The sequence below is a fragment of the Aythya ferina genome (genome assembly GCF_964211825.1).
Source record: "Aythya ferina genome assembly, chromosome: 6".
NCBI classification, from domain to species: Eukaryota; Metazoa; Chordata; class Aves; order Anseriformes; family Anatidae; genus Aythya; species Aythya ferina.
This window is the reverse complement of record NC_140303.1, coordinates 8,656,517-8,677,139: the sequence shown is the minus strand read 5'-3', so window position 1 is coordinate 8,677,139 and position 20,623 is coordinate 8,656,517. Positions and strand designations below refer to the sequence as shown.

Sequence of the window (20,623 nt, the reverse complement as noted above, 5' to 3'; positions counted from 1 at the left end):
GTTAGCTGCATTACTTGAAAACATACTGTATATCAGAATAGGGAAGGGATCAGCACCAGCAAGCAACAATCTCTCATACTTACACGGAAATTTTACTATCTTGTAGCTGTACATATCTATGATTAAATTACCACTGTAACATGGTTTGTTGGACTTTTACTGATTTTCTATTGATATTTAAGCAGATACTTTAAAATGAAAAAGCGTCTCTTTAAGTGAAGCCTGACCAAGTAGACCAGCTCTTTTCAAGTACATACTGTCCTTTACAACCCTCAGCAAAACAAGTTTTTTTTCAGCAAAGGTATCAGAGGTATCAGCAAGGTGCTGAGACCTGATTAGAAGCAGGAGGTGTGTCTAAACTCTGCTCAGAGGAAGATGTGAAAGGCAAGTTCAGAACTCAGTGACAGAAGATGTTACTGCCCACGCAGACGCAAGATGTTGCTGATCACATAATTGGCAGCATCTTGCTAATCAGTGTCAGGACTGGTGTCAAGTTTGGAACTACAAAGCATGCATTTTTCCCTTTTGCTTCGAAACACTCCGCTGCTTATTAGAGGGAGAAAATGTGCACATCTCTTAGGGACCACAGGATGTAACTGAAAAGTTACATTTCACAGAAACTGCATCAGAAAGAAAAACAGCTCAGAAACCTTCGCTATATGCGAATGGAGAAATCACAGCTACAGAAAGCAGATGTTCCCGAGATCAAACTTAGTTAATGTGATTATATACACTTAAGCAGTCAAAATAAATTTGTCATTGCTTTTAGTGGCTGTGCATATTGTCATACCACTTTTGCTGGAACTTAATGTAGAAGCTGCTGGCCTAGGTATAGGTTTTCAGCAGGAGGATCTATTGCTTATTGGATTATAAAAACATGTCTGCATCGTACAATCTGGGTTCACCAGTCTAGCAACAAGCATAACAATAAAGTGGAAATACAAGCTTTGTCAGTAACAGCATAGCTCTTACAGGTGTGGCAAAATTAAATGAAGGGAAGGGGGAAAAAAAAAGGCTTTACACAATTATTTTTAAAACACAACTATTTGCTTGACATTTGATTAATGATTAACATTCAAATGGCTTTCTATATTACAAAATGACAAATTTAGGGTGTTTCAAATAACATTTTAGATTTGTTTTGGGCTCAGCTCTGGTCCTTTTAAAGCCAACCTTCAGTTCAGTCCAGTGTTTAACAGTGCAATTCACTATGGGGCTTTCAGACAGTAATGAAAATGTTGTCTGAGAACTTTAGAAAGAGAATCGCCACAAGCCAAGTAGCTCCACATGCAGCAACTCCAGCTGGTGTTTTGCAAAGTATGTAAATTGTATGCATACTCTTCTAGCACTGCAACTTTAAAATATGCAATGGGCAATTCATTACTGCGGAGCAGACAGGATTGTCACCTAGGTTCTTGCCAATCTTCCAACTTATATTTCTCTATATATTTCCTTTCCTGTCTGCACTTTATTCCTGATTAAACTTCTGACTTGGGGACTATTCATGACTCCATGAACACCGTGAAATGGCGGCCATAAGGAACTGATGGCAAGTGATCTAGCACGGTCCACTGCAAGGCTTCTGCCAATTTGGCCAACAGAACTCAAGGAGCAATTCTTACATAGACTCATTTTGTTCAGTATTTCCTTTTCAAACAGAAATCAAAACAAAGCCAAACTGTTATTTGAACTGGCTGACTAGAATTTTTAAACAATCACCAGTGTACTCCCAATTATTTAGTTTATGTCATAGTATTTATTGGTTAGTAATAGCAAATATTTATTGCATAGTTAATCTTGCACTAAAAGGCAAACAGGATGAAAACTGTACCATACAAAGTCTATAACGTTCTTTAGATCACCTGTAAAAATAATAAATAGCATGGAACAAATGCTATTGAACAGGCTTTTGTGCAGAGGGGCAACAGGTTCAAAAGACCTATCGTCCTCACTAAATCAAGCTGACACAGATTTGTTATATTTCAATCTACGGTTTCCTTAATGAATCTCAACCTTTTTTCATTATTTAAACTGTCAGGAAGCTACCATGTCTGCAATTTTCCATGTCTTCTTTTTTCTTCTCTTGAGAAGTATTTGGACATTATTTTAATTTATTCTGCCATTAACATCTGAGCATTGTCTGCTCCTTGCTCAGTTTTGTGCACATCTCAGTAAGTCCTAATAGCTGAGCTGGTATGTGACATACAGCAGTTGCTCAGGATACGCTGGGAGTTTGAATTCTAAAGAAAATAACTTAAACATTGGATGTGGAGGACACGAAAGGTGTGCAAAGCTGGTTTGAAACAGGTGAAGAATACTGTAACAGCTGTTATCTAATGAAGAAACCTGCCGGTTTGAGAATGCATGAGCCCTTCTGCTCATACTGGAAGGACAAGTATAATGAGCCTACTCCAGAACATCTAGTCCTACACTATGCCAATGAGCCTTAATCAGTAGAGAAGCAGGTTGTTATCAACGTCTGAGAGAGCGTTCTCAGCGTGTCCCAGGTCCTTGATACACCAGTAATAATTGGCAAATCAATGTCAGCCTGGTGCCTACAGAAGTCTCCGACAGCAGGAAGAAAGTTGTTATCTGTGAGCTACCAGTATGGCTAAACAGAAGGAACTTAGAAAGTTTTGGTGGGCTAGGATTTGGCTTGTTTCAGCATGAAGTGCTGGCCACTTTAGAACAAAGGTGGGATCAAAGTGCTAGCTTAGATCTAATTGTATGGTTTCAGAGCTAGGGCTACAGTTGGCTCTTGCAGAACCCATTGAACAAATGGATTAAAGAGTTTTCTCTCTGACTATCAAGTAAAGCCCAGGAAGCCTGTCAGAATGAGTCACCCAACTAAATTAAAGCCCTAATCTGACATGGGCGTAGACCTTAAGTTAGGTTTCTAGGCAGAGGTTACATCACCAGGTTTAAATACACCCTGGTAAGGACTGAAATCAGAAAGGGCACTGGATTAGGAGTCTACCTAAAGCAGAAAGCAGATTTATTTGCAGTTTCCTTATAGGCTGAGAAGTAAAGATGAACCATCAGCAATCTCTGAAGTGTCTGTGCAGCTACCAAATAGAGACAATGCCTAATGTGCCTGCAAATCTTTACCATAAAGATGAGTTAGCCTACATTAACTGGTCACTGACTAGAGTAAGTCACAAGTGATCAGTGTGCAAGGAATGATCTCCATCCCCTTTGAAACTGGGATGTGGTCAGAAAGTAATGGGTTGCTGCTGGAACACATCTGCCAGCAAACAGGACCCATCAAGGTGGTCCTGCACACAAAAACTGTGGGGCTCCTGCTGGCCCCACAGACTTTTTCCAGTATCTTGCTCTACCTACAGAGCCTTCTCTGGTAGGCACATAGAAACTCACGTGCTCTGACCTACTTTCTTCAGACTGTGTCCTAGACAAATGGGGTAGCACCAGGGACTAACGTGTGGCTGCAGTTATAACTGTACAAAAATAACCTCTTATGGATTTCTTTGTCTCACCCCTTCCCCCAAGAGAATGCTGGGGAATAGCATATATACCTTTAAATACAATAGCTTTTATGGTCTATCCAAAGATTGAGAAAAAAAAAGTGATATATTAAACTTTACATTTAGGGGTGGAAAATTTTAGTCAGGGAACAGCCAAAGAAGGAAGGCTTATCCCTCACTGTTGCTAGGAATCATGTCTACCGACAAGTGGGGACCTTGAATACCAGCTATAGTAAAAATCAAGCTAAAAAGTTTTAGGTTTGAATATAACAGAACAATCCAACAGTAGATTTTTATAGTAAAAAAAAAAAAAAAGCGTGTGGAGAGAAGAAAGCTAGTGGGGGGTGACACCAGCATCACCCAAATTGTCACACCCATGAGCTAGCATCAAGCTGGGAAAAAAAAAATTGAAAAAACTACTACAGTTATCCTCTACATCTCCATCTGTAATGTTTTCTTGATTTGACAAAAATATGAATCACTTGAGGGTATAGAAAACATAACACTTGTTTCACACAACACAGAAATATACAACTCAAAACAGAAGTGGAAGCAATATTGTGATAGATATGACAAAAGTGTATCTCTAGTATGCAGTGTGAATCCATATGTGTGGAGAAGGGCAGCTCGACAGGATAGGGCTGTGAACACTAAGGAGTGCTCATGCTTCAAATAATTTTAGCTCAGATCTAAAGTTCAGTGATTATTAAGATCGCTACGATAAAATTACGTGATCATCACTTCAAATTCGGATCACTTGAAACACAGATGGAATGAACTGGCATCTTAATATTTGCTGTTCAAACAGGCTAGTTTGTTGAATTCCTTGAAATAAGATGCAGAAGATGTTGCTTATAGGGAAACCAGGTATGATAACTTTACTACAGGGAACATAAGTACTTCAAAACTACTTATTTCCTAATGCTTTGATTCTCTAGGGAAACACTGCATGATTGCTTTCACTGAAGTAGAGGACTAGATATCAAAGAATCTGGTTGTGTAGGTTACTTAAACAACTAATTTGTGTATTTTTATTTTATTTTCAATTTATGTAATAAGAGTGATCAAGCAGAATGTGAAACAATACAAACAATTTTAAGGAAGTATAAAAAATGATCATTAAGATCTATACCAACTATTTCTACTGGATCTCCTTAGATAGACTATTTCTACTGCATTTAGAATATTTCACATACATTTCTTCTTTGGTGATAAAAATTTCAGGATTTGTCACATTTTGTTTGATTTTTTTAGTTATTTTTTTAAACATAAGTTCCCCTGAATACCTTTAAACATGTCTGAAAAAAAAAAAAGTTTGGCTTACAGGTATAACTCACCTCTATGTATCTTCCAGATTTTTGTTTTTGCTTTTTTAATATTTCATGACATTGATAACAGAACTGTTAATGGTCTAGTATGCACTACTCACAAACAAGTATTATCTCTAATCAATAAAAATCCTGTCCTTTTATAGATAGTGCCAGCATCACAAATAGCTTCTTGTTGAGGTTCAACTTTTTGAATTATGTTTCCGTAATAAGGGATGTCATTAGCACACCAGCAGCAGAGATTTCATCTACTTGAATTAATGAAGCTCATTGTTTAGGGTTGGACAGAAAACAGCTATTCAATCTTTGGAAAAATTGGGAAGTTTTGAAATTAAGGCAAAGCCAAGAACTCTAAATGCTACTCACAAAAAAAAAAAAAAAAAAAAAAAAAAAGCCAGTGACTGGTACTTAAAATATCAAACAGCCTTTTTGGTAGGATGCTTGTCCTGCCAACCAAATCTGAATGGATTTCTTTCACATTCAAGAACAATGTAATTCAGCGATTCTTTTGGTGATTTTGAAAATGTGGTTAAAAGATGTGGGGGAAACAGGAAGAAAGGGAAAAGCTCATCATGACTTGCTCTGACAAGACAGTCCCAAAGGTAAGAACCATTCGTAATTAAGATGTTATCAACGTAGTACATTAATTTAAATGTATCCCTATTGAATTCGAAATTTGTAATTTTCTACCATAAGTCTAAGTCTAAATGATTTACATGTTGTTGTTGTTGTTGTTGTTGTTTTTTTCCAAAGTAAATCAGAAAATATTGCTATCTCATCTAGAATGTAAAAAAAAATAGTCTTTATTTATTTATTTATTTATTTATTTATTATGAGCGAACAGAATGGAAGCCTTTTGTTACTTTCCTGTCATGACTGAATAAGATAAAGTTAGGAGTAACTTTTGAATTGAAGCAAAATGATTCTGTACTTTTTCTTTTCTGAAAAGAAAAAAGAAGGCAGTTTTTTTTTTTTTTTTTTAACGGAACCTTTCAACCTGTCTGCTTATTAAAGAATAAAAGGAAAATATTAAATACACTGTAGGAGACCTCTTAGGTCAATCTGGGTCATTCTTTGACAGTGCAGTATAGCAAAAAAAAATATATATATTTTTTCAGATTGTGTGCATGTGTGTATTCCAGAATCTAGCCTCTTTTTCTAGAAGTGTCTTTCCTTTAAGTTATCACTTCTCTTAGCTTCTTTGAAGCCATGGTTTTCAAATAGTTTCAGCTATCACCAAAATATTGATAGATACATCTATCTCAGTCCCCATAATGAAAATAAATCCCAGCAGCATTACTTTCTTTGCTGACACAAGTAATACCATGTTACGAACTTAGTTATGATGTTTTTTTTATCCCATAAACAGTATTGACTAGAAGGGCTTTACTCCATCATCTGTGATTTCTATTCCCTTAGAGTTCACGGATATAATCTCTGGGGTAAGGGGGTTTATGTAATTAAAATATTACGTGAATTTATGAAAATGTTCAGCTTTGTAATGTTAATCATATTCATTTTCATTATTCACTTGACAAGGAAGAAGATTGGAACATGTGAACTTCCTCAGATCCTAAGTCCGTCCATCCTCAGTGTCCTGTATCTAACCTGTGGCTAAAGAACGGTGCCCTGGGGAAGCGTGAGAACAAAGTGCATTACCTGTGCTTCTGCAGAATATACTCACAGATTCCCAGCAATTTGTGGCTCTGGGACTTTGTGAGCCAGAGACACCATCTTGCATGTAATAGCTGTAGATCTGCTCTTATCTGAATGCGTCCATCACTTTCTGAACCTATGCAGACTTTTGCAATTCTGTTGTAAAGGCTCACTTAGCTTAATTTGTGTGCAGGAATTTGAAGGAATAACGTAGGCCTACTCCTGCCTGAACATATTTGTATTTTGAGAGGGAAAGACAAATTAGATTTCTTCTTGTTAGCGGGACAGAAGTTATTAGGAAGCTCTGCTCTGGCAGGATCAAGCTATAGATGTAGAATGAGATAGGGCACAGATAGCTTTGTTTTCCTTCCCTGCCTGCAGGGAGCTTCTTCCCACACATGAACATACAAGCACAATGCAATATTAGCAGTATGTTATGGCAAGAAAAGGGTATGCTGGGAAAACGTTCTCTGATTTTATTTATTTTTTTAACAGGAAGTAAGATGCTATACTCATGTATGTTCCATTTCACCTTAACCCCCACTTACAGAAGACATATCTTCACGGTGAAGAGTGGGAACAGGTCCTACTTCCATGTCTTACAAAGCTAATCTACAAAATAATTCTCTTACTACATTTGGTTTTTGATCCTGGCATCAAATACAACCAGAAGCTGTAATGATTTCCCTCTTGAGCTCTGAAGCTAGAAAAACTTGTAATGCATCCTTGTACAAATCTGAATATTTTATTATGCTTATGGAACTACACGTAAGCAAAACCTACACATAAGATGCTACAACAGTTGTGAAATTAACTTTGAGTTGATCTTCTTTAATTTCAAGTTTCCAGGCTGTAGGCTTGGCCTTTGCTGCAAGAGAAAGTTTGGGGAACTTTTGTTCTTAAGTAACTCTTGTGTCTTTAAATGACCACTGAAATAAAACTGTACTGAAACAAGGTTAGGAAAAAGATTAATTGCTTTTATGCAGAAGCAGGCTGCTAGAACCTGAGCTGCAGCATAGACGTTGCTCTTTTGAGTGTTCTGGTAGAACAACAAATTGCGAATGGTCTAATGATCAGCTATTGAAAAATTATACATATATTTATCTGACTGGAGAAGGAAAACTATGATATGTTTTTCAAAGGACTTGAAAACATTGCAGAAGTTCACTGATGTTAACATTATTTCTCCTGAAAAGCTCGTTTTTTCTCTTCTCTTGGTGAAAGCCCCGAACCCTGCATGTTCTTTTCAGGCCTTACTGCAAAATTATCTTTTATAAAGTCACTGTTTCTTAAGTGAAGGCATTCTTAAAATACAGTAACACAAGCAGCGGAGAACAACTGCCCTAGTGACTGACAGTCTGTGCTAACTGTATAGTCAGCCATCACTCATTTGTGGAGCAGGGAGTATGGATGGAAAGCATTTTGTATGTGGACATTTCTGTTAAAGTAACTCATGTTTTTGTAGTCTCCCCTTTCCCTGCTACCTAACAGACTGCCTCTTCCCCTGAGAAACTATGTGTCACTACTAATGAGCTCGCACAGCCCCTGTATCTCTGTATATTTCTTTGTCTATCTTAGCTCACAAATGACTGCACTGAAGCAAGATGAAGAGCTTCTGAAAAACAGAAAATCGAGTGCAAATGGGAATGGAATTCAGATTCTACTTATTTTATACAGAAATTAGTTGTGCCAGAGCTTCCTCACACCAACACGTCCCCAGGGATATGGCTTAAACTTTTCAGCTCTGGAGTCTACCCTGTTCCCCAGTGCTCATTATTCAGCACAATTTCTGACACATTATAAAAATACACATCTTTAGATCAGTGAATCAGCCTGCTCATTTGCATGGATTGCTCACAAAGTGTGGTGAGAGCAGAGAGGAATGCCTTGATAAGTGTTTGTAGGGCCATGCCTGGTTAGAGGCACAGCTTTGCTTCTGGGGGAAATTCCCTGCAGCAATAGGAGAAGATATCCAACTGGGAACACCATTGGTTCAGGCTAGTGTTATAGGAACCAGCAAACAGTACTGCTTGAATAAATAATATAAACCGCCTACCTCCAGTCCATAGACAGAAGGTAGCGTTCGGAGCAGGTCAACAGATCTGCCAAGATTATTAGGAACAAAGGCCCCTAGTTGTCTGCAGTTTTCTGTGGCATGAACTGGGCTTTCATATGTGCATTTTTGGAGCCAGATCACCAGCTTGGCACCCTGGGTGACAAACAGCTCAAAGATTTGAGGAGTTGGCTGCCTTTCCCAGACTGACCAATATCCATCCTCTGTTTTCACCTAAAAAAAAAAAAAAGAGATATGTAAGTAAAGCTGGTCAACAATGACATAGCATATTCCAGAAGCATAGTTTTAACAGATGTTTTGATTTATACACGCATGTTAAAGGGAATCAGAAAAGGGGATATACTACATGTGTGCTTCAGATATATATTACCCCCTACAGTTTGAAACCCTCTGTAGCAGTAAATAAGCACCACAGATACGCAGAAACAAAGCACAAAGAAGTTTCAAGAAGGCTCCCACTACTTCTGGTCTCACCCCATTCCCAAGCACAGGCAACTGGGCATTGTTTGGCCAATGGCATCTAGTGCTTCTAATGCATTACAAACAGACAGAGCCAGATATCTGGAAACAAACACACTGAAGCTTAACTCACTGACAAGCAGGTCACCGTATGTGTAACTGCAGCAGTAGGGAACATGCAGGAATGCCCTGGTAATTTCTGCTAAATTTCTGCACAGAGCCTTCAGCACAGTTTGGCTACCCATGACTTTCCCTCTTTAGGTCAACTACTATGGCAATATTTAAATGCCATATACTTACCAACCCACCCCTGCCCTTACCCCTTCTTCCTATGTTCCTAGGGGAAAAAAACAAAAGAAAAAGAAAGAAAGAAAGAAAGAAAGAAAGAAAGAAAGAAAGAAAGAAAGAAAGAAAGAAAGAAACAACAACCAACCAACCCAACCCAAAACAAAACAAAACACCCACTATCACAGAATCATAGAATGGCTCGGGTTGGAAGGTACCTTAAAGACCATCCAGTTCCAACCCCCCTGCCATGATCAGGAACACCACCCACCACTAGATCAGGTTGCCCAGGGCCTCCTCCAACCTGGCCTTGAACACCTTCAGGGATGGGGCATCCAAAGTTTCTCTTGGGCAGCCTGTGCCAGGGCCTCACCACCCTCTGAGTGAAGAATTTCTTCCTAAAATCTAATCTAAATCTACCCTCTGTTAGTTTAAAACCATTCCCCCTTGTCCTGTCATTACCTGCCTTAGCAAGATGGGGACAGGTCATTCTCCAATAACATCACTGACGCTTTGTTGGTACCCTGTTTTCTTCCAGAAAATTCTTTTCATGCCTGCTTTGTCTCATGCCTTTTTCATGGATGTAGATACACCTCTAGTCATGACAAGTCTTAAAAAAGAAAACAAATGGATGAGAACAAATGAGCAGTCATCTCAGTTAAAACCTCTCTACATGAGGGATATGGTATGGGATGCAGACATGTACCAAAACAAACAACTCCAAAGGGAAATGTGATTTTTTTTTTTTTTCTAGAAGGAAAAAAAGCATTTCCTCTGTCATCCACTAGACACCCTCCCATGTGTCATCTTGTCCTTCTGCTTCGGGTGTGAACAATCCTGACCTTGTTACTCCAAACTGCTACTTTCTTCAGCGATAGGAAGGGCAGCAAGAGTAGGCACTGTGACCTGACAACTTTGCAAAGCTGAAACTGAGACTCTGCACCAGATTAGGGCCTCTGCACTGTGTGAGGCACACCATCCTGGAGTGTATGAAGCAGGGAAGTCATTGCTAGAAGTGCTGGTGTGTGCAGTGGCACAAATGGTGGGGAAATTCCTATTATGCCAGGGGGCTACTGCTGCTCAGGTTAGTATGGACATGAGCTGCCTGTCCCAAGAGGTCACTGTACCACTGAGTGCTTTGTCAAGTGTCCAACAAATACAGAGCAATTTAAGCTATTCCGTGCACTTGTTTCATATATCCTTTTAAAATATGGTCATCCCCAAGCAGCACAATGCATCTCAGAAAAGGCTTACAGAACTTCATACAATAGCATTATCATTTCCCCTCTATCTACTTCAATTATATCTTGATGCATTCTACGGTCACGCTTGCCTTTCTCATCACCACAGTGCAGTCATGACTCACAGTCACCCCGTGACCAACTGGTACACACAGTTATTTTCAACTTCTCATTTATTTTCTGCTATTAAAGTTCCAGAGTGCATCAGAAGCTTGTATTATTAGTTAGATAGGAGCTATCTATCTATCTATAATTATACATGTATATATATTTTTTTGGGAGGGGGGTGTCTCATTTCTCTTACAACAGTCCTCAAAGTCATCTGGTTACCTCAGTTTGAAATAACTAGCATATGAGTTATGGTTTGATTCTCTGCTTCAGTTAAGTTATTGATATATGCAATCTATGTTCAAATTTTGGTGCATTTTGCAATCAAGTTCAACTCTCTGCCGTACACATTCTTTAGAGTACAAGACTGGTTTCTCAAAGTCAGCTATCTGGAATCTCTGATTATCATTTCAGATAGAAGCTGGCTCTTTTGCATGGATGAGTAAGAGCAGTATCTAGGCCAAAATGAATAGTGGAAGGAAGTGAATACAACAGAGAGATGATACATATTGTCATATGGGCTTTCTGAATGTGTACAAGCTGTTTTCTGTAACAGTTGATAACTACTAGAGCAGGTTCTGTTGAATTTCTTGACAGAAAACAGAAGAACCGTGAACTTAAAGACAACTTCAAACTCTACTGCATATGCATTGGTAGGTAGCTTATTCGAAAACTGAAGATTCAGCAATACCATTAATGCAGTTAAGTAGAGACAGTATCCAACTCCTGACATATCTTTAGAGAATTCTTTTATCTTCAGAAAAGCATGCAAAAAAAGAATGGACTGAGATCCCAATTTTAAACTCTAATCTCACAATCAGCTTTCCTTTCATCTTGCAATGCAGAGCATGAACAACTTGACAGCAGCATGTAAATGCCTGCATGACAAAAAATTGTTTGTCAATATACAGTCTCTACCTAATGCTTACAATGTTGACACACTAATAATTAATATACGAGTTCCTTATTAAATATTTGCCGAATATTTGCTTTTCACATAGATAAAAATAGTGCAGATTTTATGTCCAGTAGTGACGCCTGGTGGCTAAGGTAGTTATAGCAATGACAACCATTCCTGGCAGAAGATCACGAAATCATAGAATCATTAAGGTCAGTAAAGACCTCCAGGATCACCTCACCCTACTACCAATGTCACCCAATAAACCACGTCCCTAAGCACCACATCCAAACTTTCCTTGAACACCCCCAGGGACGGTGATGCCACCACCTCCCTGGGCAACCCATTCCAAGGCCTGAGTGCTCTTTCTGAGAAGAAACGTCTCCTAATTTCCAGCCTAAACCTCTCCTGGTGCAACTTGAAGCCATTCTGTCTAGCCCTATCACTAGTTATCTGAGGGAAGAGGCTGACCGCCAGCTCCCCGCTACCTTTCAGGTAGTGGCAGAGAGCAATAAGGTCTCCCCTGAGCCTCTTCTTCTCCAGACCAAACACCCCTAGTACCCTCAGCTGCCCCTCACAGGACTTCTGTTCCAGGCCCTTCACCAGCTTCACATCCTTTCTCTGGACAGGTTCCAGGGCCTCGATGTCCTTCTGGTAGTGAGGGGCCCAAAACTGAACAAAGTACTCAAGGTGCGGCCTCACCAGAGCAGAGTATGGGGGGATGATCACCTTTTTTGCCCTGCTGGTTACACGATTCCTGATATAGGCCAGGATGCCGTTTGCCTTCTTGGCCACCTGGGCACACTGCTGGCTCATGTTCAGGTGAGCATTGACCAACACCCCCAGGTCCTTTTCCTGTGCACAGCTTTCCAGCCACTCTACCCCAAGTCTGTAGCATTGCATGGGGTTGTTGTGACCAACATGCATGACCCGGCACTTAGCCACATTGAACCTCATCCCCTTGGCCTCTGCCCATTGAGCCAACCTGTCCAGGTCCCTCTGCAGAGCCTTCTTACCCTCTGGCAGATAGACACTTCCAACCAGCTTGGTGTCATCTGCAAATTTACTGAGGGTGCACTCAATTCCCTCATCCAAATCATCAATAAATATGTTAAAGAGGATAGGCCCCAACAACAACCCCTGGGGAACAAAAGTTTTGAATGAGAGTGAGGTACTTTGGAATGAGATACTTTGGAATCAGCTCCTTTTCTGTACCCACACATATTGCAGACTCTTCCTCAGATGTCAAGGAACAATATACAAATGTATTATTAAATTTTAATCATAAACATCTTACAGTTCTGTTACAGTTTGATCTTGCAGACTCTTACACAACATACCCCATACTTGTATGGTGCAGAAGTCAATTATAAGACACATCCTAGAGCCGTGCTACTCCAGCGGCAGGTTCCTGAGTTTAGACTGCAAGGAGATTTTGCTGAGGCCTTGCCAAAATTCCTGACATAAGAGGCTCTCTGCATTCTTGTGGGATACCCCACAGTTGTTGTTCTTTCACCACTTCTCAAGGGCAGCTGTAGCAAGCCAATGCAACTTAAATATAGCCATGAACTACTGTGTAATTCCTGGCCTAACCCACAGTCCCCATTGCTTACAGCTGATCTATTTCATCAAAATTAATCAGTAGACCTTGCTAAAAAATGAATGATCTTCTATCTCATTGTTTGAACTGCTGTAAGCCACAGACCACTTTCAGAGAGACTACTAAATACAGATCTATTGTGCAGAACATTACAAAACCTCCTGCTTGTATTCTGAGTGTAAATTTAGTTGTAGAAAATGATTGCTGAAAGCTATGTTTAGTCCTGGAGCCTTCTGTTTGGCACCTGTGTTACCTTTGTCTCTTCGCTGCCTTCCTGTCCCCATCCTAACTCTTTTCCTTAGTTTTATCTCTCAGTTTTCACTGTTGCTTTTCCCGACACTGTAGCATTCTGCCTTTCTCAGATGAACTTAATTTTATGTCTAATTCTTGTGATAAGATTGCCTCTGTAGTCCCTAGAAATAACTTTATACTGTTGCAGCTCCTAACACTACTTTATACTTCTTGAATTGACTAGGCATTTGTAGACCTCCTTACGTGGAACTAAATTGCCTGTAGTTGGTTCTATACTAGGGAACTATCAGAAGGATCTTTCCAGTCATATCCTGTCAGCACAAGGACAGTTATGGATATGTTAACATCAGAGGGGATGCACTGTAGTAATTTATGCAACTTTATCCTATTAACTGACAAGGAGGATTTAAAAAACAAAACAAAACAAAAAACTGAGGTGAATTTTGGGTGCAATTTAAGTTAACGGCAATACCACGTAACTTTATGAATAAAAATGTCACACATAACACCATATTTAGCGTTATTTATAACTATATTTAGTGTTATATGTCATGGGGGAGTTTTAGGTTGGATGTTAGGAAGAACTTCTTTACCGAAAGGGTTGTTAGACATTGGAACAGGCTGCCCAGGGAAGTGGTGGAGTCACCATCCCTGGAAGTCTTTAAAAGACGTTTAGATGTAGAGCTTAGGGATATGGTTTAGTGGGGACTGCTAGCGTTAGGTCAGAGGTTGGACTCGATGATCTTGAGATCTCTTCCAACATAGAAATTCTGTGTCTGTGCCTGTGTATATGACATATGACATCCCCTCAGCGGGGCCGGGCGGGGCCGGGCGGGCGGTAATGGCGGCCACGGGGGCGGCGCGACCGTGAGCCCAGGCACCGCCCCGGGGCTGGGCCGGGCCGGGCCGGGCTGTGCGGCGGGCAGCCGGTGCCGGTGCCGGTGTCGGTGCCGGTGCCGGTGCCATGCACTCCCTCGCCCAGGAGATCCGGAGCTTCTCCAGGGCCAAGCTGCGGCAGCAGCGCACGCGGGTGACGACGCTGACGGGCAGGCGGCTGGTGGAGACGTGGCGCGGCGCCTGCCTGCAGGTGGCCGAGGAGGAGGAGGCGCTGCCGGGCGGCGGCTTCGTGCGGGACCTGAGCTGCGACCTGCAGGTCGGCGCCGTGCGGCCCTGGCTGCTGCTGGGTGAGTGCGGGGCGAGGGGCGGCCGCCGAGGGGCCTGAGGGGAGCGGCGGCGGCGGCAACGGGCTCGCTGTCTTCGCAGGCTCGCAGGACGCCGCGCACGATCTGGAGACGCTCAGCAAGCACAAGGTAACGGGGGGCTGTTCTCCAGCTGGAAACGCCGAGGTGTCCTCGGGGAACTGCGAGTTACTGGACCTTGTAAAAAAAAACCTCGGGGCTTCGCAAGAGGCTGGGGTGTTCCCCTGCACAGCTGGTGCTCTGGTGACAAGCGAATTCCTCATTGCCCTGTGTGTTTGTGTTTGGGATGCTGAGCAGACTCCTGCCAAGTGCAGGTATGGGTTACTTGGAGATCCTCCTGCTCCAGCAAACAGTGTGGGGAACTCAGCACAAACATTGGGCTGATGGGTTAGGGCAGGCTTTAAATTTGGGGTATCCTTGGGTGATCTGTGCCTTCCCTTTGCTTTCTGTTTTACCATCTACCTGTGGACTGACATGTCTCTTCCCTGCTGAAAATTCTGCCTTCAGTCTCTGGATTTGGGTGAGCACAGATCTTTTCATTTCCTCTCGTTTGTGATGAGAGGGAAAGGAAAACTCTTCAAGCACGTGGCTTGTAGCAGGAGGTTTAAAGCCCACTGACCAGATTGTCTGACAGCAGGTCTTCCTTGCTGTGGTACTAGATGTTGAGGTGTTAACAGTCAGCTGTGACTATTGAGGTATTTATGGTCACTTGAAATTTCTTGACATTTCCCCGCAATATGTTGACTGTCACATTCAGTGTACCTAAAAACTTTTTTTTTTACAAACTGATATTTATTCTTTTCCTGTTGGACAGTGTGTCTGTACTGTAAAACAGAACTTCTGTTCCATCCTGAGTTGTTTAAACTGCAGTGCTGAATCACATGACTCCCACTTGTAAACTGAAATGGATCTTGGATACCCACACAGACATTAAATAAATGAAAGCTAAGTCTTGAAATAGCTTCAGTAGGTATGAAGACTTGAAATACCTCTGTTGCCTGGATGGTAATTGACAGTTTGTTTCAGTTAAAGTGAAATTTAGCACAATGTACATACATATATATATATATAGTATGTTGTGCTATATTTTATCTTACAGTAAAACTTGTGGAAAAAAGCACGTCATAGACAGCATATGTACGTAAAACTGATCAATGCGATTAGACATCTGCAGATTGTAACTTACACAAAGAATTATTTACCATTGTTACTGCTCATTTTGCTTGCTGTCTTTAGAAAATGCCCTTTTTTTCTTTTCTTTTCTTTTTTTTTTTTTTTAAACTTAGGTTACACATATTCTAAATGTGGCATATGGAGTCCAAAATGCCTTCGTTAATGACTTTATATACAAGACCATTCCTATTCTGGACATCCCAGAAACTGATATCACCTCCTATTTCCCAGAATGTTTTGAGTTTATTGAGAAGGCCAAAAACCAGGTACAGTATATTAATAACTAATGCTATTAGTTATTTATTTCTCTATTTAAAATATAAAGCAGCTTCTGTCAAAAATCATGCATCCACATACAGTTATGTACCAAGACTGTCAGAGAATGCGTTAATAGGCTTGGAGCCAACCAGTGATTTTAACTGCTGAAAAAAAAAGACATAGCATAGGAAATAGCATGATGGGACTGCATTTGGGGTTGTTTGGCAGCCCTGCATATGACTGAGACTATCCCTGACTCTTACTTGTTATATTTGGGTTTACTGTATAATTTATAACAACCATTGTTTGTTATAAACACAATGATGTGACAACCAGATGTTATTGTACCTTATTTTACTATAGCTACCATATTCATTACTTACATAGCTTGAGATAAAAGAAGATAATCTTGCCCCAGCTTGCTTTGTGTCACACAATGTTCTTTCCTCTCATATATCATTTATAAGCTATGTGATACGCATTGTCACTTAATGACCAATTCAAAGTTTCTTGTTACGGTTTCCACTTCATTTCTAAACGAGACTTGCCATTCATAACTGCATGGTGTTGCTTTCTGCTTCTGCTATTTATGTTCCAGTTACTATTTTGTAAACTACGTGGTTTTCCTGATTTATTTTACAGAAATATCAGTAGTTTTGCAATGGAAAAGTTACTCAAAAGATCAGGTAGTTAATGGAATAGATGTTCTGCAAGGTCAGGTCATGAAGCATATGATAGTAGTGTGGGGGCAAATCTCCAGATGTTTTTGAATCACTTTATTTGCTTTGTCAAGCTGGTTTTAAAAGTCCTTATGATAAAGTGTATCACGAAGGGCTATTTTGTGTAAGTAATTACAAAGAGATACTACTGTTTCATCTCCTAAAGTGGCAGAGGGAGAGACCCTTCACTGATGAGAAAACATGCTATATAAGAAATTATTACTAAAAAATTGTTAATAATAAAGTAGTGTGAGAGCATTTAAATTAGAGAATGTAAATAAAGCATGCACTGTTCAGCAAGTTGCTGACAGCTGGTACTTGTAACAGGATCGAGTTTTCTAAAACTGTTAACTGCTTGAGTCTGTAGACATCACGGTACAAATTCTGATACTGATCAGAGCTCACCTCTTCCTCTAGGCTGCAAATTGGCAGCCGGATTTTCCATGACATGGTGACCTGTGTCAAATCATATGTCTCATATATAATGCAAAATTAGTCAAGAATGATGTGCCAAATTCAACTTCATATAAATAAGCAACAGGGTTTAGCAAGGAAAAATGAATGTGCTCAGTATTATATTTGATTTAATGTGATTGCCTGTGTTTTCAAGTCTACTCTGTGGATATCATTATATATAGTTTTTGGCAATGTATTACAAAGTAGGCATAAATAAAAACTTTAAAGCAATGTGAATGTGGAAAATAAAGCATGAACTCTACAAAGAAAAAAAAAAAGGATAACTATCACTGCTTATTTTTTATCTTCAGTGCCACTGTTAAATATTAATCTCAATTATGGTAGGTTTGCCTGGAAAAAAAATCAGTAAAATAATATTTTTCTGAGTAAAATCACTAAAAACCGATTAAATCAGTAAACACTACTCCGGATCTACTGTGGTTAAGCTGCAGTAATTTCTTCATTAGCTGTAGCATAACAGCAATTTTAATGGTTTATTTTTGTAAAGGAGACAGTGGATTATGGGTTGCCAGTGACAATTCCTAAGTGAGGGGAGGTACATGTAGAAGTCTGCCTTCTACTGTGCTACAATCTGTGATTAGGAAACACACCCCTATGAATGTGAGCAAGTGAATGAAGGTTGCAGTTTCCAGCAGGCGATGCGAAGGGGATGTGATTTCCATTGTGAAAAAAGAGTGGGTTTGTGATTCATTTTGCTGGGATGTGCAAGCTTAGATTCAGTTCCTAGCTCCGCCATAATCTTATTGTGTTAACTTGAGCAAATCATTCCTCGCCTCTCAGCTTAGCATTTCATCAACAAGGATAATACAACTCATACTCCTTTGTCTTATTTTTTTAAATTGGAAGACTTTTGGAGCAGGAACCATTTTCTGCTCTGTGTGTACATGAATACACCAGGTAATTGGAACTCCCAGCTTTGTGACTTAAATCATAAAGTTCTTGCAGCCCTGTTGACTACAACATCTTTTTTCTTCCTCTGGGCAACACGTCCATTGAATAATTTGTGCATGTGAAGGACAGACAGAGCAGGCTGTTTATGTCTAGAAGATATCTGCATAGCCTCAAATACTTTTGATTGTATGGTGTTTTAATATCTTCATTCAGAATATGGAGATGCTCATGATTTTGTTGTTGGTGTTGTTGAAAAGTGGTATTTGGCAAACAGTTCAGGCCAAGCCTTTGCCAGGCCATAGACTGGCACACAACCATGACAAGGTCACAGAGCCTGGACACTGGAAATGTGTCTGAAGCCACTCTAGATTATCTAGATGTCTTTGTGCTCTGTATTTTGTAATGGAACTTGCAGCATCTTTGTAGAGTCATTCAGGTGTCTTAAAGATTGTGCAAGAAATTTTTAAGTAGGCTAATACTAATTCTGTATGTAATACAGGCTAAGCCTGATTTTAACCACCAGGAGAAACATTTGTGAATTGACAAGAAGCTCAGTAGCACTGGATTTTGCACCTTAGTCCCCAGGCAAGGGGCCATAGTTGAGGCAGCTGTACCAACCACTACAATTGTATCAGCAGTGCGATGGTGAGGTAGAGATTTGTTGCAAATCACACGATATCTTTTCTGATTTCTCTATTCCTATGCATGATCCTGCTTACCCAGAATCTTCACTGAAGAACTCCAGAGTATGCAAGAAGCATGTGACTGAAACTACAGGATGTTCTAATATCTGCCTCTGTGCCTAGCTGTTTGCTGCCTTTCTGTATTTTTAACCTGGTAACAAGATAGAGTTAAGTTCCTTTCCATATTGCAAATAAAATAAATTTTAAAGTTAGCACCCAAGTAGATCAAGGATCCCAGATATCTGTGATTTGGTTTTTATGTAAGGGGGCAGTTGGAAGGTATTGGGGAAAGGGACACAGGAATGTTTTTCAGTTCTGAAACATTAGTTAAATCTGAAATATTTGGTAATTATAAAGTAGCCTTGATTACAAAAATACTCAGTTTTGGGCTCATATATCTGTTTTTGGAGTTATTTGTGTGTATATATTTGCTTTGAGTTCAGCAAGGAACTTTTAATAAATTTGAGTAGACTGTAGATAAAGTTCCTTTGCTACAATGTTTCTTGTTTTTATCTACTCAACAAATATCCCAATTAATGTTTCATTTGTTTCTTGAAGGATGGTGTGGTGCTGGTCCACTGTAATGCAGGAGTCTCTCGTGCAGCAGCAATAGTCATTGGTTTTCTGATGAATTCAGAAAGACTGAATTTTGCTAGTGCCTATTCCTTGGTGAAAAATGCAAGGCCGGCTGTTTGTCCAAATCCTGGCTTCATGGAGCAGCTTCACAAGTACGAAGAACAGAATATAAAGGCAAATGGAAGCATAGATGATCACGACTGATCAAAAGGGGAAAGTGAAACAATCTGTTCTGACTATACAGTACCAGATGCTGGTTGTACTTTAATCTCCCGTTTTGCAGTCCCCTTTCACAGGTGCATTTTGAAGTCTTTATTTTTATTTATTTATTTATTTTTTTTCTCCCCGGTGTTCACCATTCTGTCCCCATTTTTCAGCATCTAGTCTAAAGGCCATATGGTACTACACTGATTTGAGAGATGATCTAACCCAAGAGCAAGCTTTTCCTAGAGCAAGGATAAAAGATAATTTTTCTTTGCAGTAGTAGAATAAAGAGATTTTTTTTTTTTAATTGAACCATCAGAGAATGCAGGCAGTAGAGAACAGAAATAAAATCTTAACTGAGATAATAAAGTTGCCCTATTTTCTTTAATGCTAAACCAAATCTTTATCCATCCTAGCTGAGTGTAAAATCTAGATAATAAGATGTTCATATAATAAATTACCTTCCTATTGGATCTTAAATTGGTAGTGCAACTAAAAAGGAATTTATTACTTTTTGTGGGCTAGCCAGCCATTAAATATTTTTAGAAATCAAAACAGATGGTCTTTTGATGGAAGCAAAAAGGTGTAGGATGCTTTAATGCTTCATTTCTTTCTACTATTTCCCATCAAGCAGTGACTTGAAGTGCACTAATATGATGCTTGTGAAGCGGTGGGAACCAAGCTATCATTTTTTTTTTTTTGGTAGTTGCTTCAGTGGAGATATGAAGAACATTTTTATCTCCCTGATGCTGCCTTGTCTTTGCATTCATTCCTCCACTCCTGTCCCCTCACTCACATCATATGTAAGAAACAGACACCATAGGATAGACAGCACTGCTTTATTTTTCTTCGTACCATCCTGACAGTTCTCAGGCTGGGAAAAGTGTCTTAAGTTGATGTGTATGGAAAACAAAACAAAACACAACACAAAACCACACCACAGAATCTGTTAAAAAAAAAAATAAAAATAAAATGTTATTAACAGCTGTATTTTTGCTCTAAGCGGTTGGATATGTTGGTACGCAATAAAACAAGAATAAAAGCACTGCGTGTGGCTGCT

The 20,623-nt window shown here is 39.8% G+C and overlaps 1 protein-coding gene across 1 annotated transcript; it reads left to right on the top strand.

Moving 5' to 3' along the window:
* The first annotated feature begins 14,278 nt into the window (after positions 1-14,278).
* Positions 14,279-20,599, top strand: DUSP19 (dual specificity phosphatase 19). The gene is made up of 4 exons (XM_084524693.1): positions 14,279-14,567; positions 14,647-14,693; positions 15,869-16,021; positions 19,342-20,599. Exons 1-4 carry the CDS (start codon positions 14,348-14,350, stop codon positions 19,561-19,563), a joined length of 642 nt encoding a protein of 213 aa, XP_084380819.1. The 5' UTR covers positions 14,279-14,347; the 3' UTR covers positions 19,564-20,599.
* Positions 20,600-20,623: the final 24 nt, after the last annotated feature.